General features: G+C 58.4%; 1 protein-coding gene across 5 annotated transcripts in view; it reads left to right on the top strand.

Moving 5' to 3' along the window:
• Positions 1-25876, top strand: part of SEMA7A (semaphorin 7A (JohnMiltonHagen blood group)) — a 33477-nt gene extending 7601 nt beyond the window's left edge. Inside the window, exons 1-17 of one of the 5 annotated variants that reach the window (XM_081549429.1) lie at positions 3479-4203; positions 5999-6053; positions 8662-8901; positions 10617-10785; positions 15720-15871; positions 16667-16708; positions 17043-17135; positions 17353-17437; positions 17603-17713; positions 18321-18460; positions 19080-19264; positions 20143-20251; positions 20336-20534; positions 23118-23245; positions 23440-23594; positions 23786-23847; positions 24178-25876. In XM_081549429.1, the coding sequence (XP_081405555.1) occupies positions 15863-15871; positions 16667-16708; positions 17043-17135; positions 17353-17437; positions 17603-17713; positions 18321-18460; positions 19080-19264; positions 20143-20251; positions 20336-20534; positions 23118-23245; positions 23440-23594; positions 23786-23847; positions 24178-24539 (1680 nt within the window). In that variant the 5' untranslated portion in view covers positions 3479-4203; positions 5999-6053; positions 8662-8901; positions 10617-10785; positions 15720-15862 and the 3' untranslated portion in view covers positions 24540-25876. Of the gene's footprint in view, positions 1-327; positions 496-784; positions 977-1819; positions 1857-2012; positions 2219-3478; positions 4204-5110; positions 5208-5998; positions 6054-8661; positions 8902-10616; positions 10786-10974; positions 11190-15719; positions 15872-16666; positions 16709-17042; positions 17136-17352; positions 17438-17602; positions 17714-18320; positions 18461-19079; positions 19265-20142; positions 20252-20335; positions 20535-23117; positions 23246-23439; positions 23595-23785; positions 23848-24177 lie in introns of those variants that run through there. The other 4 variants (XM_081549428.1, XM_081549425.1, XM_081549426.1 and 1 more) reach the window with 4 other exon arrangements.
• The last annotated feature ends 1085 nt before the right edge of the window (positions 25877-26961 follow it).

The raw sequence follows: 26961 nt of genomic DNA, 5'->3' as shown, positions 1-26961 counted from the left end.
AGCAGAGAATGTAGGACTGGCAGGGAGAGTGTAGGTGGAAGTGGGTTGTGTTGTGAGTTGCTGTGCACGTGGGCAGTGTTATCATCAATTCTGAATTCCTCAGTTCTTAAAGGCAGGGCAGACAATTTCTTAATTTGCTTATCTTTGCAGAGAGGGCAGACACTGGAGGCCATGCAGCTCAGCTGATGGGAGCCTGGGCTGGAAACAGTGTGTCAGTGTTGGAGGTCAGCCTGGGCCAGGACATGCTGCTGGCTTCAGGGCCACAGGCTTGGGTATAGGACCTGGGTGGGTGGGCTGTTCAACTGGCCATAGCCTCCCTCTCTTTAGGGCTGTGTACCTCTGGGCATCATGAATCTGTTGGCCCTACCCAGTGGGCCAGGAACCTAGTTCTGCACTATCCCTGGAGGCATCTTGATTTCATCTTTTGGCCTGTTGGGGTGTCTTAGGGACACTTAGGGAAGAAGGAGAGGATAACTGGAAACAAAATATGGAATGGTAAGGCAGAACTTCCTGGTGATAACCTTTTCCTGGAGCGGTGGGGCTGGGCAGAGGGTTGGAGCTGGGGCTGGGGCCAGGGCAGCCTGTTCCCCGTCTTTGGTGGTCTGTAGTGTGTGAATCAAGTCCAGCTAGGTGTGTGGGTCTTGGGGGCCCCAGTGCACCTCTGCTACTTCCTCCTCAACCTGTCTTCTCTCCGGGCAGTCCACCTGAGGACAGACATTCAGTCAGCAGTAGGTGGGGCTTCCCAGGTGGCGCTAGTGGTAAAAGAACCTGCCTGCCCATGCAGGAGATATAAGAGACTCAGGTTTGATCCCTAAGTCAGGAAGATCCCGTGGAGGATGGCATGGCAACCCACTCCAGTATTCTGGCCTGGAGAATCTCCATGGACAGAGGAGCCTGGTGGGTTACAGTCCATAGGGTCGCAGAGTCGGACACGACTGAAGCGACTTAGCACAGCAGAGCACAGCACAAGCACTGCGTAAGTGGATTTCCCATCCATGGTTAGGCTGGGCTGAAGCAGAGGTGGAGGGTCTGGGCCCTGACTGGCTTGAGAGAGAGGAGACTCCTTTACAAAGGGCAGACGTGAGGCTCGGAAAAGATGAGCTGACGGCAGAGCTTCCTGGGCAGTTGAGATGACTGCAGAGGGATGTGGTCAGACCTGCAGGGGGTCACCACTGGGTCATCAGGTTGCCTGCTTGGCTGAGCCCTGTGCATCCTGTGGGCAGAAATCCCTTAAAGTTGGTCTGACTTTGTTTCCCCAGCTGTGAGTGCTGGGCATGCAAGATGCTTCCCTCTCTTCCTCCTTGGGGAAGGGGCCTTCTTAATTATATCCCCCTCCACTCACATGGAAATGAGTTTGGATTTTCTGAGCATACACCAGCTGGCTGAGGGGGGGGAGGCAGCCCAGAAGGCTGCTGGCTGGGGAAGGGAGGAGAGGGGAGGGGAGGGAGCCAGGCCAAGATGAAAATTCCGTGTTCTCACAGCAGAGCAAGGATGGGGCTCCGAGTGCTCTCCACAGATTATTGACCCTCTGCACAAAACCCGCCCTCTTGCTCAGGGAAAAGCTTCTTGTTTCTGTCTATAGGCTCAGAGGAGCTGTGTCCTCTCAGGCCAGCCCGCCTCTGAGAACCACAGCCTTCAGGGTCCAAACACTTAGCCGACCATTAGCGAGGTTGTCTGAGCCCTCAGGAGAGGTCCTCCCTGACTTCTGGGCTAGGCCAATCCCTTTATGGTGTGGGGGGAGTGACTCTAAGGCCCGGGGAGCGGACAGAACCTGGAGCTCATCACAGAAGGACCACAAGTCTGTCTTGCTCGCTGCCCACCAGGTTCTGCCTGCCGGTGGAGGTGCCCAGAAAGAGGTGGTGTAGGTTTCCCTGGGGCGTGGGGGGGGGTGGGGGGCACTTGCATCCCCCTTGGCTAGCCTAGAGACGAGGGGCGGGGGAGGGGCGGGGTGGGGTCAGGCGTTTGACTCCGCCTCCTCTCTGGCTTCTGCTCACGCTCGGGCGCTGGCTCAGTCTGGCTGCTCTCCGCCGTCGCTCCGCTCCGGGGATGACACCGCCTCCGTCCAGATGCACCGCCCTCGGCGCCCCGCGAGCCCGCGTTTCCAGCCCTCTGGCTTGGTCCGGGTTCCCGCTGCGGCTGCTGCTGCAGCTGGTCTGGACGGCTGCCGCCTCCCAAGGCCACCCGAAGAGCGGACCCCGCATCTCCGCTGTCTGGAAAGGTAGGTGGCGCCGCGCGAGCTGCGGGGCGCGGAATCCAGTGCCGCGCGGGGCGGGTGCGGAGTGTGCGGCACCGGAGGGAGTGCTTGCGCGCGGCTCTGTGGGTCCCGGGCTGTCCCCGCCGGTAGCGTGTGGGTCCGGGTGAGTGTGTGAATGTGCGCGCGGCCACACCGGAGCAGGCTGTAATGCTGCGGTGAGCGAGCGACGGGTGCCGGAGCCCGGCTAAGTAGCTACAAGTCCGCCCGCAGCCGGGAGCCGCAGCGGCCGGGCGCAGGGGGACGGAGAGGGCCCTCTTCTCGGCCCTAGGCACTCCCCGTCCTCCAGCTCCCGGGCCTCTGTGCGGGGAATCCTTTCTCCCGCGGGGACCCCCACCCGGCTCTGTCTTCCAGAGCTGCGGGCTCTAGCTGCGTGCGGGAAGCCAGTGGGGCCGGCAAGGGGGCGCGGACCCTTTGCCGCCGCCGCTGCGCTCGGGCTGCGGGAACAAAGACCCCGCTGCCTGCCCCCGCCCCCCGCCCCGGCCCCAAGCGCGGGCCGGGTAAAGGGGTGGGCACCCTGTGGAGAGCCCGGACGAGGTGCGGTACGGAGGCTTCGGGCACCCGGGTACTGCCTCTGCAGTGCCAGGACCGGCCGCTCCCCCCTTGTCCGCACGTGGCAGTTGTCACCGGGCTCGGCACCAGCGTGGGGGCAGTGCCTGATGGGTGGGGCGCGGCCATTGGGACCCCCAGACAGAGGATCTGGGGAAGGAGTGCAGCTTTTAGGCCCTCGTGGTTATGTGAACTTGGGGGACCGGAGTCTCCCCCAAGGGCGCCTCAGTTTAGATCACTGTACGTGGGTCGGAAAACCAACTGGGCGGTTTGAGGGGTTTTCTGCCTCGAGGGGCTGAGCTCCCCTCCTCTGCAATGCACAAAAATGCTTCCCCACCCCCCTCCCACTGGGCTCTGTCCCCATGTTCGGTGTCGGCGCGGCCCCCCTGCGGTGGTGGTGGACCGGCAGTGGGGGTTGGGGGGCTGGTAGATTTGGCCCCTCCGGGAGCTCTTTGATGCCTGAGGAGGTTTGCAGGGATTGCCAGAGCCTGAGCATTATCTGGGGCAGGTATTCTTAGCAGAGAGAGAGAGAAAAGAGAAAAACCCACTCCAAAAGCAAGTGGCCTGAACTGCTGCTGCAGTGAAGGGAATGTGACTCACCCAAGGTCACTGGGCATTGTGTGAGCTCACAGTGCAGAGAGGGGACTCTGATCTGGCAGGGATCAGAGCTTTTTCTGAGTTAGAAAGTGGAGAAAGATTTAGGCTGTTTCTTGGCCATGAAGAGGATGCTGTGGGGGCCAGCTCTGATACCCAGACAAAAATATTCTTGGTGCAAGTGGAGCGGGGTATCTGGACCCCTGACCATCCACTCAAGGTGGACACCGACACGCCCGCCAGTCATACCAGCTCCAACCTGGGCTCTCTCTTCCCTCTCAGCATCCTTGTCTTTCCCCAGTCCCCTTAGCTGTCTTGGACAGCACGGCATTTGTGCACTTTGAAGGGGATGATGGCCACATCTGAGTGTTCTAAAATCTTTCCCTGCCTGAGAGTTCTCAAATCTCCCCCTGCGCCAAACCCCTTGCCTTTGGCTCTGCTTTTCCCCATCCCCCAGTCTTCCCAAGATACCCTTTCACATACATACTTAATGCACACCCACCTTTTAGCACTTAATGCTGCCTTCTCATCTCGGGCACTTAGTTCCCACCCTGAGGCTATTTAAAACTGACTTCTGTCCTCTTACTCACTTTCCAAAGTGCTCTCTCCGCTGCACGCAGTTCACTATTGTAGCCACACTGGCCGTGCCCTCTGCTGGGTAATGCACTATTGACCCCCACGTGGGTCTGCCAGCCCTTCACCTTTCTTGGCCAAGGGCAATCTGTGGTCTTCTTCACTGGTGCCAGGCACCCCACAGGCCAGACAAACCCTGCCATCCACCTGTCCCCCAGGACCACCAGCTGGTAATGGTATGCCTAGCTGACAGCTGCCTCCTATTTACCATGGAGTGACACATGGCAGTCGGACAGAAATGGGCTTGGGCAGGGCGAACCCAGGAGTAGGGTGAGAGGAGGACCCTCCCAGCCTTGCTGGAGGCCTAGGTCCCTGTATACCAGTGGGGTGAAGGGATGGGGATGGTGGCCTCCAGGAATGACTAGACCAAGGATAATGGGGGTTCTGGAGCTGCTTTGCAGTGAGGCCTAAACTGGGGTTTTAATTATAAGCCAGGACAGGTGTGAGGACTGGAATGGATATAGAGGGATCTTTCTCTGTCATTTATTTTCTGCCACTTGAACCCCCAAGTCCTAGGGGATGATTAGATAAGGGAGTTCTGGGAAGGTCCCGGCCTGCTCTTGTCAGGGGGGTTGATGCCTCTCCAGCCTGATAAAGGTTGACCCAGAGCAGCTCTGGACAGAGTGAGGGATGTGCTAGTACTGACCTGTCAGGTACCCTTGAGCTCTGTACCTGTCTCTGACCCTCAGAGCTTGTCAAGACTCTGGAGTTTTTCCCCCTAGAGCTGTCACTGACACAGGGGCCAGTCAAGGGTGTGACTCTGTGGACCTAACCTCCCTGCAGCAAGGACTGGAGGGGAGTGGTTTGCAGGAGAAGGCAGGAGGTGGGCATGCTTGTGTACCCCTCTCCCATTACATCCCTGGTTGAAGGAGATGGAGAAGACCTGGAAGACCCTGATCTCCAAGGTCAGAGGTGAGCCAGCTTGTCCACAGCAAGAAGCAGAGCGCAGTCTCCACTTAGCCAGCTGGTTCTGCCATCTCCCTTGTCCAGTTAAAATACAGGATGTTATTGTTGACTCAGCAGCTGCTGGGGGAGCCATTATGGGGCCACTCCCCAGGGTCGGGGGTTGTTGTCACCTCCTTTAAGGGGGTGAGGTCATAGCTGGGGCTCCCCAAGCATCACCATTTCCAGTGGAAATCCTTGCCCCCTTGGGAACTCAGATGTATTCATCACCTTCAAGGTGAACGCCCCCTGCAGAACAGGGTGGGGGTAGGGGGGATAAGTCCCAGGAGGAAGGGGAGTTTCTAAGCTGGGAGAGATGCTTGGTGATGTCACTGGGAGTTTTCTGCTAGCTCTGTGGTCCCCCTTTCCTGAATAATGAAGATTCTAAGAGCAGGCCGGGATGTGAGAGATCTGGCACTGGCCCAAGGTGACCATGATGAGGGAGAAAGAGATGGGAAGTTGGAAGCCTGGTTCTGGACCCAGCTCTGATGATTTTCTGTGTGTCTCTGGGCAAGTGCTTAACTTTTCTGAGCCTCAGTTTCCTCAAATTTCCAAAGCAGGTGTTGTTGTTTAGTCGCTAAATCGTGTCTGACTCTTTTGCGGCCTGTGGACTGTAACCCGCCAGGCTGCCCTGTCCATGGGATTTCCCAAGCAAGAATATTGGAGTGGGTTGCCATACCCTCCTCCAGGGGATCTTCCATGACTCAGGGATTGAACCTGCATCTCCTGCATTGCAGGTGGATTCTTTACCGCTGAGCCATCAGGGAAGCCCAAAGCAGACGTAGGAGGGAGCTGGTGGTTCAGTGATAAAAGAATCCACTTGCAATACAGGAGATGAAGGTTCAATCCCTGGGTCATGGAAGATCTCCTGGGGGAGGGCATGGCAACCCACCCAGTATTCTTGGCTGGAAAATCCCATGGTGGAGAGCCTGGCGGGCTACAGTCCATAGGGTTGCAAAGAGTTGGATATGACTGAAGCGACTGAGCACATCCTTATCAGAACACTAATCCCTTGCCTTTCTGGGGCAGGTGGAGGCTGTAGTGGTCTCTTAAAACCCAAGCAGTGAGGAGAAACCAAAACCTGGTAAGTCAGGGGAACTCCTTTAGTTTTCTGTTCTTTCCTATCATTTTCTCTCATAAGTTGATGGCTGATCAGCTGGAGGAAATGGCTCATTTGGCTTGTGACTCTGGGGGTGGGCATAGTAATTCAGTATTTTTGGCATTTATCATTTGCTGGGGCCAACCTTGTGCTGGTCTTGGGCCTAGGGAGCCAGGGATGAGAAACTAGATGAGTGCATAGGCTTCTCTGTGTAGATGGGGAAACAGACAGGCAAGTCAACCTGCAGTTACAATGCAACATGTCAGGGCCTGTCACAGAGGGCAGCTGTGGGGGTCAAGGAGGTACTTAATTCAGTCTGCACAATCAGAGAAGGCTTCCTGGAAGAGGTGATAGCTCAGGATGGTGCGTGGAATAGGAGCCAACTTGAGAGGGGAGGGACAGGAGGAAGTACCCTGGTGTGACAGGATTTCAGACCCCAGAACTTGCAACTAAGACGAAGGAGAAGCAAGGAGCTATGTGGAGGAACATTGAGTCAGCCTGGCCTGGGGGCTCCAGGAGGGTTTCTTGTAGGAGGGGGATGTCTGAGCTAGGCCACCTGGCCTTCCACAGCCAGCCCAGCAGTAGGAAGGAAGGACCATGCAGGGAGGGAAGACCTCCCTGTGTCTTAGCTCTCTGATGGGAAGCTGAGGCAGGGTCCAGGGACCCCAGAACTTTCCTGCTGATTCCTGACCACAGGTGTTCTCCAGGTAAGGAGGCCCAGTCCTCAGCAGAGATGCTTCACGGGCTGAGGAGCTCGCCCAGTGTCAGCCAGGCCCTGCCGGTGTGGGAGGTGCAGATGGCCTTCCTCTGCCCAGCTTCCACTTCCAGGAACCTTCACCTCCTTACCCGGGGTGGATCACTACCCAGGCTGGGCGCTTGGGAGAAGCAGGGAGAGCAGGACACCCTTCTTTGAGGAAGGCTGGGCCAGGACCCCTAATGTGCAGGTGGGAAGCCGAGGCTCAGCCTAGGGGGTGGGACCCAGTGGCCTGCAAGGGGCAGTGGTAGGAATGGGTGGCCCCCGAGTTGACAGCTCAGGCCACAACTGACGTCCTTTCCTCCACCCCCAGTGCCACTGCTGGGCAGTCTGGCTGTGTCACAAGGGGCTGACTGCGCTTCCTCCACTCTGGTTGACAGTTCTGGTTCCTCGTTTCTCGGTTTCCTTTTTTGGCCAGGCCTGGCTGCCCCGGAAGCCACCTCTCTCCAAGGGTGGGGGATGAAGGGGGCCCTCCGAGAGCAGGGGCTGTGGCCCCCAAATGTCAGAGGACTTGGGCTTCTCCCTTTCCTAGCCAGCCCAGGCTGTGAGGGACCGTTTCATCCATCCCTTTCTTGTCCCCGAAGGTCAGTCAGCCTCCAAGCCCTTTACTGCACCCCCACCCCACCTTGGCCACAGATCTTCCCTCACCAGTCCCCACTCCCCATGCTTTCCCGCCTCAAGGCCGTTGCCCTGCTGCTTGTTGCCCTGCTGGTCATTCCTCCAAGCACCCAGCTTGCCCCCCCTCCTTCTTTCTGTCGGTTTGATCTCACTTCCTCCAAGGAGCCTTCTGGGATGACTCTAACTCTCACAGCGTGATGTCAGAAGACAAACGTCAGAGGTCAGCTGGGCTAACCACTCATTCCACAGATGGGGAAACTGAGGCCAGAGAAGCCAGGGACTGGCCCAGCATCACCCAGTGAGACAGGCAGAGCTGGGACCAGGGTGATGTCTTCCTCCCAAGACTGTCCTTGGCCTCAGCTCTTGGCCTCCCTCCACTTGTCTGTCTTCATGCTCTGTCCCCAGGCTTATGGCTCCCCGAGCCCATTTCCAGTTCAGCTGGACCCAGACTCTCCCTGCCCCAGCGCTGTCTGCTCCTGGGAGCCTCAGCAGCTTGACCTCCTCCCTTCAGGACCTTGGATTTGGGCCAACTCCAGGCACTCTTCTGGTCTTTTCCTCGGGGCATCTGGGCCTCAGGTCCTGGGGGCAGGTTGATCTGTGTCACAGCATGGGCTAATCGGGGTTTAACCGTCAGGGCAGCCTGGGATTAGGCTGAGGCTGCTGCGTCTGTGCACCCCTTCTGCCAGTGAGGGGTGGGGCTCTAACCCAGCACCCCTGGGGGTGGCCCTCATGAAGAAGGGCAGCTAGTCCCCGCTCTGTGCCTCCATCCGTGTTCAGTTCCTTTTCCGGTGAGGGCAGAAGAGAGGCTCTGGGTTTGCCCTTGGAGGGCCTGCTGGTACCTGGAGAGGTGGGCCTGCAGCCTGTGACTAGAGCGGGCACCTGGGGAGGTCAGGAGCCTGGTGCAGCCAAGAACTGAGACAGGAAGTGAGAGCAGGAAGGGTCAGTGTGGGGGTGGTGCAACCGGGAACGACTGCCTGGTGGACGAGGAAGAGCCAGGCTAGACAGAGGGGCAGGGATATGGAGTGGGGCAGAATGTGGCACAGATTGCTGCTTGTATCCTTGTCTTCTGGGCCCAGGGCTCTGGGCCAGCCTAGTGAGGGAGGAAGGTCACCGGGCAAGGCTGGTACCCTGTCGGTGGCCCAGGAGCCTGTCCTAAGGTGTCTGCGAGTCTGACCTTGGGGTTTGGCCTACCCTAGTCCTGCTCCTTTTTAACGCCCTCAGCTGCCCGCACTTGCCCGTCCTGGCCTTGGATTGGCCCCGGGGACTGAGCTTCACCTTCAGGACCCCACAGTCCAGGTGAAATTCCACCAAGCAGTGTGATCCGAGAGAAGATGGTGTGTGCCAGATGGTGTATAGAACAAGGTCAGAGGGAGGACGGAACCGTGAGGCCTGGAGCAGTCTGGGACACTTCCTGAAGCCAGCTGGGGGAGAGGGGGATTGAGGCTAGATCTTCAAGCCCAGGTGAGACCGTGTGCACAGAGAGAAGGGGAAAGGCGGTCGGGGAAGGGAAAGCACAAGCGAAGGGGTAGAAGTGGGATGCAGCCATGCAGCCATGGCAGAGATGAGCAGAGACGGGTGGGCCTTGACTGCCCAGTGGAGGAGTTGGGCCCTGTTGCAACAGACAGTTGGGACCCGTGGTGGGTTCTTGAGTTGGGAGGTAGAAGCAGTGTGTTGTTTTTTTTTTTTTTAACCAGTGCAGGTTGGGCGGGAGCCTGGCTGGTTGAATAGTAAAGAAGAGTCTCTGAGCACACCCTCCCTTCGCTATAGCCTGCCCACACTGCACTGTGCTTCTATTCTGGGCAGAGATCATGGGATGCTTGTGTACTGGTCAGCACGCAGTGCGGCACACCCCCCCAGGTCCCTAGTCCCTGCCTCCCTCAGGCCTGCACACCCACGCTTGCTTACACACACTCTCTTTAGGGCATCATGGATAGAGGTCAGGCATTCATTGGCCAAGTAGCCTCTGACCAGGTTCCACCCTCTCTGGTCCTCAGTCTCCTCATTTGTATGAGAGAGGCTGACCTAGAAGCTTCCAAGGGCTCACCTATGGAGCCCAGTGTTATAAACACAGATTTCAGACTCAGTCTGCCTGAGTGTCAGCCTCCACACCACCAGTGAGCTGGGTGATCTTGGGCAAGTTTCTCAACTTCTCTGTGTCTGGCCGCCCTCATCTGTAGAACGGGCATAATAAGAGAAGCTGCCTTCGAAGAGTTCAGTGATGATTGAATGAGTTAATACATCTGATACTCGAGTACTGCCCGGCACTTAGTAAATGCTGTGAACAGTTAGATGGGGGTATCATCATTGTCTGCGTCATCTCCCCCTTTGGCATCTCTGATTGCTGATGAAATGCAGCCCTGGCAGCCTCGCCCCTGCCAGCTCTCCCTAACTGCCCATGCTGGCTGGCTGCCCTTGCTCTCTGACCCCTCCCTCCTTCCCCTCTGGCCCAGGCTAAGGCTGAGCTAAGGAACCTTCTGTTTCTCAAGGCCCCTTGTCTTGCCTGCCTCCTTCCATTTGGGGTGGTTTAGCCATCCTTTGCCCTCTCCCTGACCCCTACCCTGGCTCTGGGCCCAAGAGCTGTTCCCAGCACCTCTGCCTATCCTCTCTTTTGAAGGAGTCACTACCTGACTTCAGCCTCATTCTGGGGCTTTTAGAACCTGCTGAGCTGAAGAACCGGTGGAATCCGGGCAGAATCCGGACAGGACGAGGCTTCCTGCCTTCCCTGGGCTTGGAGCCTCCTCCCCTGTCTGGCTGGGCCTCTGTACTAGCCTTCCCTGAGCCCCCAAATCTATCTTGGTTCAGCCCCGCCCACAGCACACACTCAGCTTATTCTCCACGCTGCTCCTTACCCTCAAGCCTTTGCCCCAGCTGGTCTCTCCAGCAAGCCAAGCCTTCTGGTCCTTCGAGAACAGTGGTGCAGTACAGAGAGCACACAGCTCTTGGTGGCATGGAAGGCCCTTAGTTTTCCTGTCTGGAAAATGGGCATGTAGGTGCTGTCCTGCCTTCTTTGCAGGGAGGTTGGGGGGATTTGGTGAGCTAGTTGGTGGAGGCAGATGAGGATGTGGTTTCATTGTTGCCTGCACCTCCAGAAAGCTGCCTCTAATTTATCCAGTACTCACAACCCCACGCTTTCCCCCAAATGCCCCCAAGCTTAACCCTGAGTGTTTTGTTCCAAGAGTCACGGTGGGTCATAAAACCTAGACCTTAGCGAGTACCAGCCCCTCCAATCCACTGAGGAGGAAGCCACACTCAGGAAGGCCCAGTCCCTGGTCACAGTCACGGCCACCCAGCCTCCTGGCTGCCACAAGGAGCACAGAGAGAACCCAGGCTGAGTCCGTATGTGAGGTATGCTCCCCTCCCACCCACGGCTGACCTTGGTGGGTGGGAAGACCCTCCCCTGTGGCTCAGCACACAGCTCACTGTTCCTGTGGTTGATAAAGAGAGGCACACCTCCCACGACCCTGAGTACTGCCTCAGGGGCCGCCACCTGCCCCAGCACAACTCTGTGGCAGCTGTCTGGAGCCCTGCCCTGCCGAGTGTCGCCAGCACCCCAACAGCAATCACAACCTTTCCTTAGCACGGGCCCGTGCCACCCCGTAAACTGGGCTTCTGGATACAGGGAGCGGCTTCCCAGGCCCTCCTCCCTGTCATTCTGCAAGAGGCAACGATGATGAAACATATCCTTTGCCCCTCACCTCCTCCAGTGGAAAGGTTTCCGTCATTCAGAATCTTACCTGGAAGGATGGTGAGTGAGTGATCCCTCTAGTTACCAGGTCAGTGACTTTTCCCTTGGCCAGCAACGGAACGTAGGGTAGAGAGCAGGAGATGACATAGGGAAGCCGAGAGAAGGGGCTGGATGGTTTTGAAGATCAAGACACTCTCATGGAAGTCCAGGCTGTGGTCCTGGGCTGGAGCAGGGTGATGAGCTCCAGAAACCTGAGCCGCTGCCTGGCCCTGCTCTGTCTCCCTTGCTCTGCGTCCTGGGCCAGTGGCACGGTCTCTCTGGCCTCTGGGCCCCCTCAGCTCAGCTACTGTTCCCTTCCCTTCTCCTTGACCTGTGGGCTTCCACAGGATGGCGAGCCTGAGGGCTGATTCCTGGGCCCTGCGTGGGCCTTCCCTCTTCTCCCTGTGGCGAGGGTGTGAGGTGGGTCTGGTAATCCAGGGTGGGGCCCGACTACGGGAGGAGGCTCCTGGCAGCTGTGGTTGGGCCTCCAGTCAGAGGGTGGCCTGGCTCCTGCCCTGTGCCCAGGCCTCCCTGGCTGCCTGCTGCAGGCACTCCCTGCTGGGTACCGCATTCCTGCCATTCTCGGAGCCTGCCCCATACCCGCTCTCAAAGGGCTCCTTGAGGTTAGCATTCAAGGCCAGTCAGGTCAGTGGGTCAGCTTGGAAGGCTGTCCTTGTCCAGACCAGACTGTGGGGCCCGTCCCTTGTTGCTCCCTTCACAGATAATGACACTGCCCCCCACCCCATTCTAGCTACCACCCCTCCCTCCCCTGAGCAGCCCTCTTTAACAGGCAGTGTGGATGTGGGGACAGTGAGGACCAGAGGGTGACAGCACCCAGCCCTGATGAGGGAGAATGATGCTCCAGCAGGCAGCCCTACTTTAGGAAAACCCCCTCCACAGAAGGTCACACTTGTCCCAGACAGTCGGTTGCTGGTATTGTGCTGGGAAGGTGGGGGCCACCAGATGGGTCAGGTCTGATTGGATCAGAGCCCCAGGGATGGCCTGGCTGGGGGACTGATGGGGGAGGAGTGCCCCCCTGATACCCAGCCATCTTCTTGACCCTTATTTCTGTCTGGGGCTGGGCCTAATGAGGAAGGTGGGGGCTCAGGGGGCCACAGAGTCTAGCTGGGTACAGGGCAGCCTGAGTGTGTCCTTTCTTGGTCCAGAAAGAGCCAGGATTGGCAAAGAATCACATGGGGGTCGGGGGCTTGTGTCTGGCTTGCCTCTGGGGCCATGCCTACCCCGTGTGTCCCTAGCCCTCTCCTCTGCCTGAACCCCTGGTTATTCTGGGAGCTTTTAGCTACCACTTAGTCAGCCACTAATGCGTCGGGAATGAGGAGGGAGACACGGTGCCAGACGGTGCTCCTTTTAGACTTCCAGGATAGGAAGTGGGGGGTGGGGTGGGGCTGGTCAGACAGGGCGACCTGGGGTGGGGGGACGCTGGAGGAGAGGAGGCTCTCTGGATCATGGCCCCGCTCATTGGAAAGAGAAGGCAGCTCCGGAGACTGAAGGGCAGTGGGTTGGTGTAGCCTTGGTCCCCTGCCTTGCCCTTCTCCCATCACCACACTGGGGGCTCCAGCCCACCTTCCTCATTCTCCTCTCTTTAGGTCTCTTCACCCACCACACAGTCAGCTTCCCCATCTTTGCTCAGGCTGTTTCCACTGCCTAGAATTCTCTTCCTGCCTGTTTCTGACCTGTCTAGCATAGGTCTGCCTTCCCCATCCTTTTGGATTCCTAAGGAAGCAAGAAGATGCATTTAGGGATGCAAAACTGAATCTCTTTAGGAGCAGGCCCCGGCCTTGCTCAACCCCTGCTGGGGTGGAACCTTGAATGCCACCCCCTCCCCTCTTGGTGCCAAGGGGCCACAGATCCTGGCCGCCAAGACTTGGTGCTGCCTTCACTTCCAGGCAGACCTCCTGCCCCTGAGCCCCCCAGCCCCCGCTCCTGTGACCTGAACAAAGCTTCCTTTCATGTATTCATCGAGCTGCTGCCGCTCAGACACTTCCCCTGCACAATCAGGCCCTTTGAGGGCCTCGGGCAGTGCGGGAGCCGGGCTGGGGCTGGGGTAGGGAATGGGCCAAGGCCTCGTCCTGGGGCCGAGCTGGTGCCATCTCCCCCATACACATCACCAGGCGCAGAGCCGGGAGGGGCGGGGGCCTTGGGGTCAAGGGAGGCAATGCTCCTGGGCTCCTGTTCTGCAAGATGAGGTGAGCAGTTCCTGCCTCCCTCCCACTCCTGACCCCGACAGCCACAGCCAGGATTTGAGCGCAGCAGGGCTCACGCTTGCAGATCTGTGCAGGGCTGTCCTGTCCTGCTATACCCAGCAGCACCCCCATATGCACCCAGTAGCCCCTCAACCTCCGTGCAGCCCTCACCCTCCCTGTGTGTTCTCAGCGATACTTTGTGAGCAGCCCGGGGGTCTGTACCAGTTTTGCTTGAGCGCCATGGAGGCTTGCTTTGATGTGGCTGTTTCACCCCTCCAACTGGGTTCCAGGGTAGGGCTGGGCCTCCCCGCAGAGCTTACTGTCCAGGGCCAGGCCATTGCTCTCCCATTAGACTAGACCGCCCGGAACAGGCTGCATCTCCTCCTCACTTGGATAGCCCTGTGACCCCAGACACAGGCTCCCTCAGGGTCCCTCCCATGCCCCTTCCTCCATGACTAGGGCTGAGCATTGGCTGTGCAGATCCCTCCTCTGAGGCCTGTGGCCCTGAGCTGAGGCGACTGTTTGGAGGTGGCCAGTGTGACCTGAGCTTGGGGCTCCTCTCCTTTGGCCTGTGGAGGGCCTCAGATCTCAGGTTCCAGCCCCACGTCTTCAGGCCCAGACATGTAGCTTTTTCTGGCCACCTGGCCATCTCGGGGAGTAGGTGGGGAGCTGGGGCTACAGACTGTCTTGATTCCAGGTTAGGCTGCTGGGCCGGTGGCGGCTGCTCAGGCTGCGGGTGAAAGGGGAGCCGGAGCCGGAGCCAGGGCGCTGAGTCAGGAAAACCTTGTGTCGCTCCCCAGCACTCTAACAGTCTAATTTTATCCCAGCTGCTGGGGAAGGGGAGCCTGCCAGCCCTGACTGAGCCCTCGTCAGGTGAACCCGAGGGCCGTGAGCTCAGCGCTTCTCTGTGGCCCGCAGTGCTGGAGTCTTCCTGAACATTCTTGTCTACCAACACTCAGTCTGGATGAGCCAGAATCTCCCGCCTCCAATGTGACCTTGGGCTAGAGTGTCCCTGAAGGCCCTTGGTTCTGTCCTCTATAGAGTGAGCAGGGCCACAGCTGAGGTGGAGTCTGAAAATAGCCCACTTGCCTGCGTGACCTGGCCATGCAAGGATGTGTCTTAAGGAAAGGGGGTGAAAGTGGGAGGGGTGGTCCGCAGGGTGGGTAGGGCGCTCTGTCCCTGCTGAATGCAGAATCAGGAGGAATGGCTCAAATGGCATCGAGGGGGACTGGGGGCAAAGTCAAGGACAGGGCAGTTCTTTTCTGTCTGGGCTGAGGGTGTCCTGCTTGGGTGTCACTGCCTGCTGCCCTTGAGTTTGCTGCAGCTGAATAAACAGTGATCAGGCTGAGGGCACAGGCTGGTCAGAGGTGGGACGATGCTAGTTGTGGCTGATTGCTGGGGGTGCCGCCACAGGCTGTCCCATTCCTGTAATTTAGCCCTGCAACCAGGACCTCAGCAATGTCACCGGAGATGAGACATCTTCTCCCCGGAGGCAGTGGCTGCAGAAGGTTTCTTTTTTGGGAAAAACTGTCCCAATCAGCCCTTCTACTTAAAGGCCCAGGCTATGCTCCGCGAAGGGCCCCCATCCCAGAGTTGGGAGGAAGTGGGAGCTGGTCACCCCCCCCCCGCCTCCAGGAGTGAGCTGGCATCCTTGTGAAACCAGGCCAGGGCAGTCCAGGGCACAGAGTGCAGCTTGGGGGCAGAAGCTCTGGATCCTGGCCTGCTACTGCCCGTGTGTGAGTTTGGGCTGCCCCTCTCTGGACCTTTGTTTTTCCATCTCTAAAATGGGAGGAACTGGACATTAAGATTCCTTTCTGGCTCTTGATCCTTACTGACCTGCTCACTCAGGGGATGGGGCAGGCTGGGAAGGGTCAGAGGGGTCCTCCTAAAGGAGGGGAAAGGGTTCCGAGCAAAGTGATTCCTGGGAGCCTGAACTGTCCATGGGGTTCTTAGAGGCCTTGCTACCTGCGGGAGGTGGAGGTGACTGCTTGCTCTGTCCTAGGCAGCAGAGAGCCTCAGAGCAGAGTTGGGGGCCCTCCTTCCTGAGCCCAGCCCTCTTAGGAGCAGCAGAGTGTGTGTGTGGGGGTGGGGGTGGGGTCGGTTCTCTCCAGGGGTTCTTAAATTCTGCTCTGACTCTGAGGTCACACATATTGTAGGGCCTTGGCTTTGGGGTGAGAAGAGCTGGTTGCCAGCCCCTACCAGAGGGCTCCTCTCATTTCCCGCCCACAGCTCCGAGTCCAGTGTCTCCAGAGCCAGCTCTAAGCCCTCATAGCTCGGTGGGTGTGGTGTGCTTCGGGGGCAGGCCGGGATCTTCCAGCCTCAACGTTTTCTGCCTATTGTCTTTTCCTTAGGCCATGCAGGGCAGGACCATGTGGACTTCGGCTCAACTGAGCCACACACGGTGCTTTTCCATGAACCAGGCAGCTCCTCCGTGTGGGTGGGCGGACGCAGCAGAGTCTATGCCTTTGACTTTTCCAAGGGCAGGAACGCCAGCATGCACACGGTGAGCCTGGACCCTCTCCTGCCCCCTTCTCTCTTCTTCCTTCCCCATCTTCTTTTTATTGATTGATTGTTTTGGCTGAGCTGGGTCTTCGTTGCTGCGTGCGGGGTTTCTCTCGTTGAGGCAAGTGGGGACTGTTCTTTGTGGCAGTGCGTGGGCTTCTCATTGCAGTGGCTTCTCTTGTTTTGGAGCAGGGGCTCTAGGGCATGGGCTTAATAGACAAACGGGCACACAAAATTATTTGCTCTGTGGCATGTGGGGTCTTCCCAGACCAGAGATTGAACCTGTGTCTCCTGCATTGGCCCCTGGATTCTTAACCAGGGAAGTCCCTTTCCCCATCTTATCTCCTCTCTGGCCTTGGTGAGAGGCCTCAGGGAATCCGGGGGAGCTGGCATGTCTTCCAGAACTGGTCGGCCCCCTATTATACCCGATAAGTGGTGTCTGGGGAAAGGCTCCCTGAAAGTGGTCCTGACTGGCCTGGGTGTTGGGGTGATGTGGAGACAGGCATGGAGCTAACAGGCCTGGCCGGGTGGGGAGCGCTGACTAGGGAGGCCTAGCAGGAGACCTCCCAAACCCTGTGACCCTGTCTTGTGAGATCTCTGGGCTGGTCCGTGAGCTTTGGGCTTTGGCTCTGGGTATCAGGCTGAGTAGCCTGTGTGATCGTGGGTAGATCACTCCCTTTCTTGAAGCCCTATTGCTCATCTGCCAAACGAGCCCGTCCTGAGGATGCATGGAAAGCACTTGGGGGCATCTTGCTCCTGGCAGGTGGACTCATATCCCCCCTCCCCATTCCCCCAGGTGAACATTGGCTCCACCAAGGGGTCCTGCCGGGACAAGCAGGTGAGTGGGGAAGAGGGAGTGCAGAGGGGAGGCTGGGCCCCTTGGAAAAGTCCCTAAGAGTCTGAGAAAGGAGGCCTGGCCCTGTCTTGGGAGCCGCAGTCCGGGAGGAGAGAGGCAGCCCTGTCCTAGGGTTCCTGGCCTGAGCAGGAGACACTCCTTCCCTAAAACATTCCTCTGTTTTTAGGGGGGTGGAGTCGACTGCACCCACTCTGGACTCTCTTAGAGATACCTCTGGGCTCAGATTTCTGAAGCCTTCTTTCCCAAGACTGAGGGTCCTAGTTCTAGGCCTGCCAGGGCCTCCAACCAACTTCTTGCCTTCTACCTTTCCTGGCAGGACTGTGAGAACTACATCACACTCCTGGAGAAGCAGAACGAGGGGCTGCTGGCCTGTGGCACCAACGCTCGGCGCCCCAGCTGCTGGATCCTGGTGAGGAGGCCCCTCCCTGTGTGCCTGGTCAGCTCACCCTTGTCTGCGGGTGGGCTTCTGCCCCCCAAGGTGGGAGGTGGTGGTGGGGCGCTCTGAGGCTGGTCTCACCTTATACAGAGTTCCTGGGCGGATGGGGACCTCGGCTGAGCAGCTGGCACCCGTGGGAGGCAGTGGCCACGGGACCAGGTGGCATTCTGACCCCCTTGGTCTCCCCTAGGTGAACGACTCTGCGGTGTTTCTTGGGGAGAGGAAAGGTTATGCGCCCTTCAGCCCAGATGAGAACTCCCTGGTTCTGTTTGACGGTAGGGCCATGTGATGGTAGGGTTGTGGCTGGAGCAGGCAGCTGTGGCCTGAGGGCAGCTGGGCTGGGCTGGGAGAGGGCGGTCAGCACTGTGCCTGGCCCAGGCCCTGTGGAGGGGCTTCCAGGAGCTGCGTGCCCTTATCTGTGGCCCTCCCACTGTGCCCAGGGGACGAGGTGTACTCCACCATCCGGAAGCAGGAATATAACGGGAAGATCCCTAGGTTCCGCCGAATCAAGGGTGAGATCGAGCTGTACACCAGTGACACCGTCATGCAGAGTGAGTCAGACTCCCCCTGGGCTGGGCTGGGCCGGGCCGACGAGGGTGTGTGAATGCTCAGGGGTCCTCATGTTTCTGGGGAGTCTCCCTGAGGGCCACTGGGGCCACAGGCCAGCAGGAAAATGGGAGCTGGGTGCAGCCCTGAGAAAAGAAAGCCAAGGAGGCAGGCCTGGCCAGGAGCAGCGGATAGCAGAGGTTAAGAGGTGGGGGTAGAATGGGCCTGACATCCTCTGGGAACAAATCAGAGGAAGCCCCAGGCCCGGTGCGGGGTCCCCAGGAGCCACAGCATGTCCCTCTGCTGAGCTCATGTGAGGCCACACCCACTCCCTCCTCTACCAATTAGGCGGAGGTGACATAGGGGCCCCCAGGGATTCCTCTCGATCCCTAGGCATGAGGTCATTGCTCCTGGGCCCATGACATCTTTGTAGGAGAGGGTAAAACAGGTGAGGGGTGGGGGTGCCAAGTCTCAGCCCCCTTGGGGTGTTGGACCTGGTGTTCTGAAGTTTATTCCGGGTGGGATTGGATGTGGGTTTGTTTGTGCAGACTCGGGGGCTGGGTCCTCTGAGAGGCTCCCGGCCTCACGCCCGCTCACGTCTGTCCCTGGCAGACCCGCAGTTCATCAAGGCCACCATCGTGCACCAAGACCAGGCCTACGATGACAAGATCTACTACTTCTTCCGAGAGGACAACCCTGACAAGAATCCCGAGGCCCCACTCAATGTGTCCCGAGTGGCCCAGCTGTGCAGGGTGAGCCAGAGCAGGGTGGGCAAGCAAGTGTGTCTGTGCCTGAACAGGAGTGAGTGAGTGTGTGAGCGCCTGTGTGTGTGCAAGTGTGCGACGGAGTCTGTGGGACTGTGGAAGGAAGAGGGTGTGCACGGGAGGGTTGGTGCATCTGTGAATGGGTAGTGATGGTTGGGATCACGTGCATGTGTAAAGGTGTGCACAGGTGTGTATTCGTGGCGAGTGTGTACGAGCATATGCGTGGGGACAAGAGTGTGTTGACATTGTGTGTTTCACCTGTGTGAAGATGCTGGGTTGTGTAGGTCTGTGTCATGTGTGTGAGTGTGAATGTGTAAGAGTGGGCAGATGTGTGTCTGAGCCGGTGTGCTTGGTGGGGACCTAAGCGCTGCACCCTGCAGGTCCCCACTGTGGGCCATGTGCCCTGGGTCAGCCAGGCCTGCCACCTGGAGCCTGGCCTGAGTCGTGGGGCACCCCAGCCTTGCCCCTTGGCAGGTCCCGGCCCCTTACAGGGCCTCCTTTCCTCCTCAGAAGCCTGGGTGCTGGCCTTCCTGGCATCAGGTGCCCCAGGTGTGTGGGGCAGTCCAGGCAGGTGCTGAGGGACCTCCCCTCCTTTCTTCCCTTTCAGGGGGACCAGGGTGGTGAGAGTTCACTGTCAGTCTCCAAGTGGAACACCTTCCTGAAAGCTATGCTGGTATGCAGTGACGCTGCCACCAATAAGAATTTCAACTGGCTCCAGGACGTCTTCCTGCTCCCCGACCCTAATGGCCAGTGGAAGGACACTAGGGTCTATGGCGTCTTCTCCAACCCCTGGTGAGTGGCCGTTGTCCTGGGGCTAGGCTGATGAGTGTCCAGTGGGGATCAGAGCACTTGGGCCCTGCCGAGCGGATGGCTGATATGGCAAGCACAGGGATTCCAGGCTCAAGGGATGAGGCTGTTGTTGGGCCTGGGTTGGGTGGACAGAGTGCTCAGGGGGATGTGTGTGCTGGTGTGTTTGTGACTCTGTACAGACGGCTGTGTACACACGTGCCGTATGCATGCTTATGGCTACTGGGCCTGTGTGTCCGCCAGCTGTGTATGCAGAGCGGCTGCTGGGCCCTGGGAAAAGGCTGCCGAGGCCTCTCAGGGTGCTGGGTGCTATCACACCCGCTCAGGCATTGCCTACGCCTGATAATTCACACCTCTTAATCACTCTCATTGATTGAAAACAAGGCAGGCCTAAGTGCAGGGTGTGTGTTGGGGGGCAGGGTAGGGAAACCAAGACCCTGCTCTGGGGCTCCCGTGTGCATGGACCCAGTGGGCTGGAAGGAGAACGGGGATCTGGCCTCTGTGGCCATTAGCATCCCAAGGATGCGTGTGTTGGGATTCCTCCTGCCCTGGGGTTGACCTCTGAACTCAGTGATTCCGTGACAGAATACAGGTTGTGGTTTTATATTGCAAAAGAAAGAAATTAGGCTGAAGTTCCGTCCCTCCCTCTTTCTGTCCTGCCTCCCTCCTTCCTTCAATGGTATTTGCTAACGCTCAGGCACTGGCCTTGGCCCCCAGGAGAGTCCCTGCCCTAATGGAGCTCAAAGGCCAGGGGGCTTGGTCGCAAGGCTATAGTTATACTCCATCTGGTGTGGGGCCGGCCTGAGTGAGTGGAGGTGGGCGGTCCTGGGGCTCCCACTGAGGTGGTCTCTATGTCCCCCCAGGAACTACTCGGCCGTCTGCGTGTACTCCCTCGGTGACATTGACAAGGTCTTCTGCACTTCCTCACTCAAGGGCTACCACTCGAGCCTCCCCAACCCACGGCCTGGCAAGGTGAGCCGTGACACCCACCATGGCCCAGGCCGTGACCCCATCTCCCAGCCACCCTACTGATCTGGACCTGTTCTCCTCGCCCAGTGCCTCCCAGACCGGCAGCCGATACCCACAGAGACCTTCCAGGTGGCCGACAGTCACCCTGAGGTGGTGCAGAGGGTGGAGCCCATGGGGCCTCTTAAGACGCCACTGTTCCACTCTAAGTACCACTACCAGAAAGTGGTTGTCCACCGCATGCACGCCAGCAATGGGGAGACCTTCCATGTGCTTTACCTAGCCACAGGTAAGGGGCTCCCTGGGACCCCCTCTCCAGTCTGCTTGGTAAAAATGAGTATAAAGAATAATGTCATTAACATCTGGTTGGATAGTTATACCTGAAAGGGAGAACTGAGTGGCTAAGAGCTGTCAGGAGTTAATATGTGTAGCTGTGGAAGAGTCAGGCAGTAAGGGCTCCCTGGAGGAGGTGGAACAGAGGGAGGAGGGCATTGAAGGCTGGAAGATACCCGGATTCAGAGGCAGAAATGTGGTGAGTGTGAGCAAAGCTGGGTGTAGCTTGGTCACACTCTGACTCCTGAGGATGGTAGGAAGAGATGTGGAAAGTCAGGTGGAAGGGCCTGGTCCCAGATGTCCTATGGGCCTCTGCCAGACAGAGTGAGGAAACTGGCCCCTCTCGCTGTCTTTGAGATTATGCAGGTAAGAGGAAACATCTGATGTGGGCTGCAAAGAGTTTTGTAAAATGTGAGGAAGGGCCTCCGGATGGCAGCGCCTTTGCAGGGTCTTGTGGAGGACTGCTGGGCCACCTCCTCTTCCCTAGAAGGGTTCCCCTCTGCGAGTAGGGTCTGGCTGGCCCCAGAAGCAGAATGGAACGTCCTGAAAGATGAACCTGCATCCCGGAAGGTCATTGGCCATGAAGAAGACAGCCCTGCGGTGGCTTTAGAGCAACTTCCTGGTTCCAGACTGCGGGCGAAGATGCTCTGGGAGCAGGCGTGGAGATCAGCGTTGAGGGGAGGGTGCGGTGGGCCTTCCTTAGGACTGGGTGGTGGTGCTGTCAGAAAAGCCTTGTCTCCCCCCAGTGCCTAACACCTCTGGGGTCCTGTGGTCTAGGCCTCAGGCAGCCCCCTCAATTGCACACACCGCCCCATGTGACTTCCTGCTGTTGCTTCACCTTGGGGTTTTCTCAGGGTCATGGTGGCCTCATAGGTTTTTTGGCTCCTAGGAGTCTTGGGGAGAGTAATTTCCTGTTCACAGGCTTGGTTTCTGAGTTGTGAGATCCACCCCTTGACTCCTCCATTCATCCTGGCTCCACCCACTGACCCCTGTCCTTGCTCTGCTCCAGCAGCGGATGGCCCGGCTATTGTGACCAGCTAGCAGGATAGAGCACTGGGCTGCAGGCGGGGTATCATGATGTAGGACTGGGAGCAGGAGCCAGGACAAGGCAGGCTGGTCCTGGGCTGAGGGAGCTGTAGGCTCCCTTTATGCAGACCTGGAAGCCAATGCGCTTGAGTGATGAAGGCATTTGTCTCGGTTCTCCCTGAGGGCCATCAGACAGATACCGTTTTGGAGTTTGCAGCACGAAGGATTGGGGCTGGATGGGAAATAGGACTTTCTGAGCCCTCTGCAGAGAATGGGAGGCTCTTACAGCTGGACGAAGCTATGAGAGGTTGTCACCGGGCTGGGTGGAGGAGGTAAAGGGCAGTGTGGGTGTGAAGGTAGTGTGTGGGCTGGGAGCCTGTCAAGCCAAGGGAGCCAGGGACCACATCCCAGAGCCCGCAGAGGGGGGATCGTGGACACTTAGAGGTAGTGTCCCCGGCAGGCAGTCATCTGATCATCTGACTGCTTTTTTGGGGCAAGTGATGCCCTGGGAAATTGGGAGGGAGGGAAAGGGAGGTAGGCTATTCTAGAAACTGGGACAGCCGGGGGGGTAGGATTGGGAGGACTCAGGGGTCAAGATGCCCGTTAGTCCCCGACAGGAGTGAATGGAGAGAGCTCTGGCCTCTGAGGCAGGCAGCCTAGTGTGTGACCTTGGGATCCCCTATGTGGAACCTAAGATCCTTTTCAGATCTAAGATTTTAGAAAAATTAAAAAATCCCCTAAGACTGCATATGCAGTGTGGAATCCTGGATTGGATCCTAGAACAAAGGACATTAGCGGAAAAACCCGTGAAATCCCAGTAAAGTCTGTAGTTGACTTAATCATAACAAACCAGTGTCAACTGCTCGGCTGTGACAAACCTCACAGTCATACAAGATGCTAACCTTCGGGGAGACTGGGCGAAGGGTATATGGGAACTCTGGACTGTCTTTGTGACTTTTCAGTACCTCTGAAATTATTCCAAAATAAAAAGTTTATTTTAAAGAAAGCATATCCGAAAGAGTCCAGGAAACAGAAGAGGTTGGAAGGGTCCGGTTCTGCCTGCTCTGGGTTCTAGTCACCAGTTACATGACCTTGAGCAAGTTGCTTGGCCTTTGTGAGCCTCATTTCCTTTTCTTTGAAGTGGGGATGTTGATACCTGCCTCCCAGGGGAGTGGGGGGTTAAATGAAGTACTGTAACTGATGCGTGTAGCTGGAGGCTTGGCAGTGCTTGGGCTGCTGGTTCTGTTCTTCCACCGGCCTTGGGGAGCCCAGAGCCTCCTGGGATGGCCTCCCTGGCCCAGCCTTGGAAACTTCCTGCAATGCCTTTGGGCCCTTAAGACCCTCCCCAGTCATACTGTCCTCTCCCCACCCCATCCCAGTCCTCTGACCCTCGCCTGATCCGTAAGTTACAGCCCTGCCCACCCATGTCTTTCCGGCTCAGCTCAGCCCAGGGTAGGCTGCCTGGCTCTGTGGTGGGGCTCCTGCATGCTGACCTTCTGCCCTTCACCCACAGACAAGGGTACTATCCACAAGGTGGTGGAGCCGGGGAAACGGGAGCACGGCCTTGTCTTCAACATCTTGGAGATCCAGCCCTTCCGCCGTGCGGCCGCTATCCAGGCCATGTCACTGGACGCTGACCGGGTGAGCCTCCCTACCCCTAACCCGCCCTGTGGGGCCGACGACCGCCAGCTGAGGACAGAGCCCTTCTGCGTGTGACTCGCATGTCCTTTTCTGGATCTCTGGGCCCCCGGGCCTGCCAGGCAGTTGGACCTCGGCCTGGGGGCTTAGAACTCAGTTGGGGTCCCTGACTTGACTGGTCATTTTTTTCCTTCCAGCGGAAACTGTATGTGAACTCCCAGTGGGAGGTGAGCCAGGTACCCCTGGACCTGTGTGAAGTCTACACCGGGGGCTGTCATGGCTGCCTCATGGCCCGCGACCCCTACTGCGGCTGGTACCAGGACCGATGTGTCTCCATCTACAGCTCCCACGAGTATGTTGGCCGGGCCCCCTGCTCCTAGGAGAAAGTGGGCACAGCAGTGGCGCTTGATGGGTGGCATCCCTTCTGGCCAGGCCCTCCTCTGGGTGGGCACCACTGCTGATACTGGCCGGGGGTGAGATCAGGGAAGGGGCCGGGCCTGTGGCCTCCTGTCTTCTTAGCCTCTCTCTTCCTTCCAACTCCAGGCCAGTGCTGCAGTCCATCAATCCAGTCGAGCCACACAAGGGGTGTCCCAACCCGAAGCCAGGTACCTATCTGGCCCAGCTCAGAGGCTGCAGTCCAATGGGGGTGGTACATCCGTGCCCTGATTGCCCTGTCTGAGGAAGGCTAAGTCTGGTCCTGGGGGCTCCAGACAGATGGGGCAGGACAGTCCCGTGGAGGGAGCCCCCTTGGTATGGGGGTGGTTCTACAAGGAGGCGGGTGAAGGAGGCAGGGGAGAGTAAGGAGGAGACGGGGGGCTAGTTTCCCCATGTTCATTTAGAAGCCTTGGCCTTGTAGCCCTATCAGTGTGGGAGGACACAGCCTGCCCTGGGAGCCCTCAGCAGCTCCTCACGGCTCCCTCCCCCTCGCTCCCCAGAACAGGCCCCGCTGCAGAAGGTTTCCCTGGCCCAGAACTCCCGCTACTACCTGAGCTGCCCCATGGAGTCCCGCCATGCCACCTACTCCTGGCGCCACGAGAACAGTGTGGAGCAGAGCTGTGAGCCCGGTCACCAGAGCCCCAACTGCATCCTGTTCATCGAGAACCTCACGGACCTCCATTACGGCCACTACTACTGCGAGGCCCAGGAGGGCTCCTACCTCCGCGAAGCTCAGCACTGGGAGCTGCTGCGTGAGGACAGAGCCATGACCTCACAACTGCTGGGCCGCGCCTGCACGCTGGCCACCAGCCTCTGGCTGGGTGTCCTGCCCAGGGTCATTCTTGGCCTGCTGGTCCATTAGAGCCTCACGGGGCCGGGTGTGCTGCAGGCTTCTGCAGCCCCGAGGCACTAGAAAACTCTCACACCCAGAACCGGCTGGGCCCGGGAGCTCCTTGCCCACCACTTCTTCCAGGGGGACTGCGTAAACCTGACGGGGGACACTGGGCCTGCAGATGGCCAGCCGCAGGCGGCTGCTGGGCCCCCGTGGGGCGAGGGTGTTGCGGGCCATAGAACGCAGGCTCTAACTCTGAAGCTGGGGCCTTGATGACCTAAGACTTTATCTTTTGGAGATTATTTTTCAAAAACTCCTCCTCAAACTGATGAAATGCAGAGATGCTTTTGGCCTAACAGCCTGTGGGCCAGAGAGTGGGGTTTAAAAAGAGGAATGGGGGACCCCATCTCTGGACCTTAGGGCTGAGGCCCGAGTCCTTCTGGACTCTCTAGACCCAGATCGCCCCCTCATTCTCCCTCCTGCCATGACTGGGGGAGGCTAGTGTTCCTGCAGGCCCGGGGCTGCCCTCTGTGACCTCCTCACCAGCCCTGGGTCTCTCTAGGCAGCTGCCTTGCATGTTTATTGAAGGATGTTTGCTTTCCGGACGGAAGGACGGAAAAAGCTCTATTTTTATGTTAGGCTTCTTTCATGTATAGCTACTTCTGACTGCATCTGTATGAAATACCAAAACTACATGCGGGGTAGGGTGGGGAGGGAGGGGCTGGGGGAGGGATGGGTCATGGGGGGGTGGGGGTGGGGCCTCAGTCTACGGCTCCTGGGAATGGGATGAGAGTCCAGGGATGGGCATGGATTTGAAGAGAGAAGCATGAGCTGGCTCTGCCCTGGGAGCCCACTCTGAAGGGGCTGTTGGTCCATGCCCCTGGTTGGGGTGGTTGCGGGAGGGGGTGGGATGAGGGAGACAGGGGAGAAAGAAGGAGATAACTGAGCCCTAGGTTCACCATATTCATTTCAAAGGAGGAGCCAGGTCCTCAGGGGGAGGTTTCTAGGACTCTGCCCTTGGCATTGGGGGTCGGGGGGCGTGGGGGTCCCCTCCCCTCCCCTCAGCCCCCTTCCCCAAGGGCTGTGCTTCCATGCTCCTAGCCTCCCACCTTCAGCTCAGGACATGTTATAACTTAGGCTAAACTGTGAATTCCTGTAGGGACGGCCTGGGCCAAGCTCTCCAGGTGGGCGGCTCTGCCCCCAGCCCTGTCCATGGATTTCAGCAGAGAGCTGGGCCCTTCTCTGGCTGGGTCCGGCCAGCCTGGGGCAGGGCCTGGGGCTGGTGGCCTTCCAGCTTCGGCCCCTGCATCTCTTCTCAATGCACTTTAATAATGTAACACATTACTAATAAACAAGCTATTTATTTACCTGTGCCTGCTCCTTGCCTTCCACGCCGTTTTGGTCAGGGGGTAAGGATGAGGGTTCCTGTTCGTGACTCAGCACCTCCTGCCCCTGTGAGCCTTACCCGCTCTCCCGAGAGCCTTAGCGCTGAGGGGCTCCTTGTTAGCGAGATCTAAACCTACAGCTCTCGAGCACTGCTCTGCCTGCCAGGCAAGGACCTGGAGCCCAGACACTCCTGCACCCCACCTTTCCTCACCTCAAGAGTGGGCCTTTCCCCCTTCCCAGCCTCCATCCCCTGACCATTTCCTTGGGGAGGCCTGGCCATGCTAGAAACAGCCTCTGGCTTCCCTGCTTTCAAGGGGCCCATTCTGGGAGATAAAGCTGATCAAATAAGACCTTGTGGGATAAACCTGTGGTGATGGAAGTATCTGGGCTAGAGGCGAGAGGGCAGGGGAGGTGGCAGGGCCAGCAGGCAGGCCGGGGTCAGTGTGTGCAGAAGGGGTGGCTCCAGCAAGGAGGGGCTGGTGGGCAGGCTTTGTGTGCTAAGTGAGCTTGGCTTTCCAACCCCCAGGGCAGTGACAGTGCTGGGATGGGATTTGTGCCTTAGAAACTCTTGAACTCCCTTCAAGATGAAGCCCATAGGTTTTAAAACCCCGAAGGATGTGTGAAAAGGGGTCCCCCAAGCTGGGGGTGGGAGGTGGGGAGGGGAACTAGGGGCTGTTCACGGCGGTGGTGGACAGAACTATGACAGGACCAAGGATGGAGGGTGGGGGCCTGTGGGGGCGTGCAGAGAGGGACCCAGGCATTCTTCCCTCCCCTCTCCTTTGTTCCCCTCCCTCCTGCCCCTCATGCAGGGACCCAGGCTTTTGGAGATTTCTTTTTGGCTGTGCCATGCAGCATGTGGGATCTTCCCCCACCAGGGATAGAACCCGTGTTCCCTGCACTGGGAGCGCAGAGTCTTAACCACTAGACTGCCAGGGAGGTCCGATCCAGGCCTTTTGGGATTCGCTGGGAGATTTTCCTGAGCAGTAACTCCTGGAGAGGGGACTGTGGCAGACTAGGGACAGTCCCCCTCTCTGAGCCCAGTTTCCAGCTGGCTCGCAGACCCCCA

The sequence above is a fragment of the Giraffa tippelskirchi genome, chromosome 12, assembly GCF_054371585.1.
Source record: "Giraffa tippelskirchi isolate mGirTip1 chromosome 12, T2T-mGirTip1v1.2.pri, whole genome shotgun sequence".
Classification (NCBI taxonomy): Eukaryota; Metazoa; Chordata; class Mammalia; order Artiodactyla; family Giraffidae; genus Giraffa; species Giraffa tippelskirchi.
Note: the sequence above shows the minus strand (reverse complement) of the source record. Positions and strands in the feature narration are given on the sequence as shown.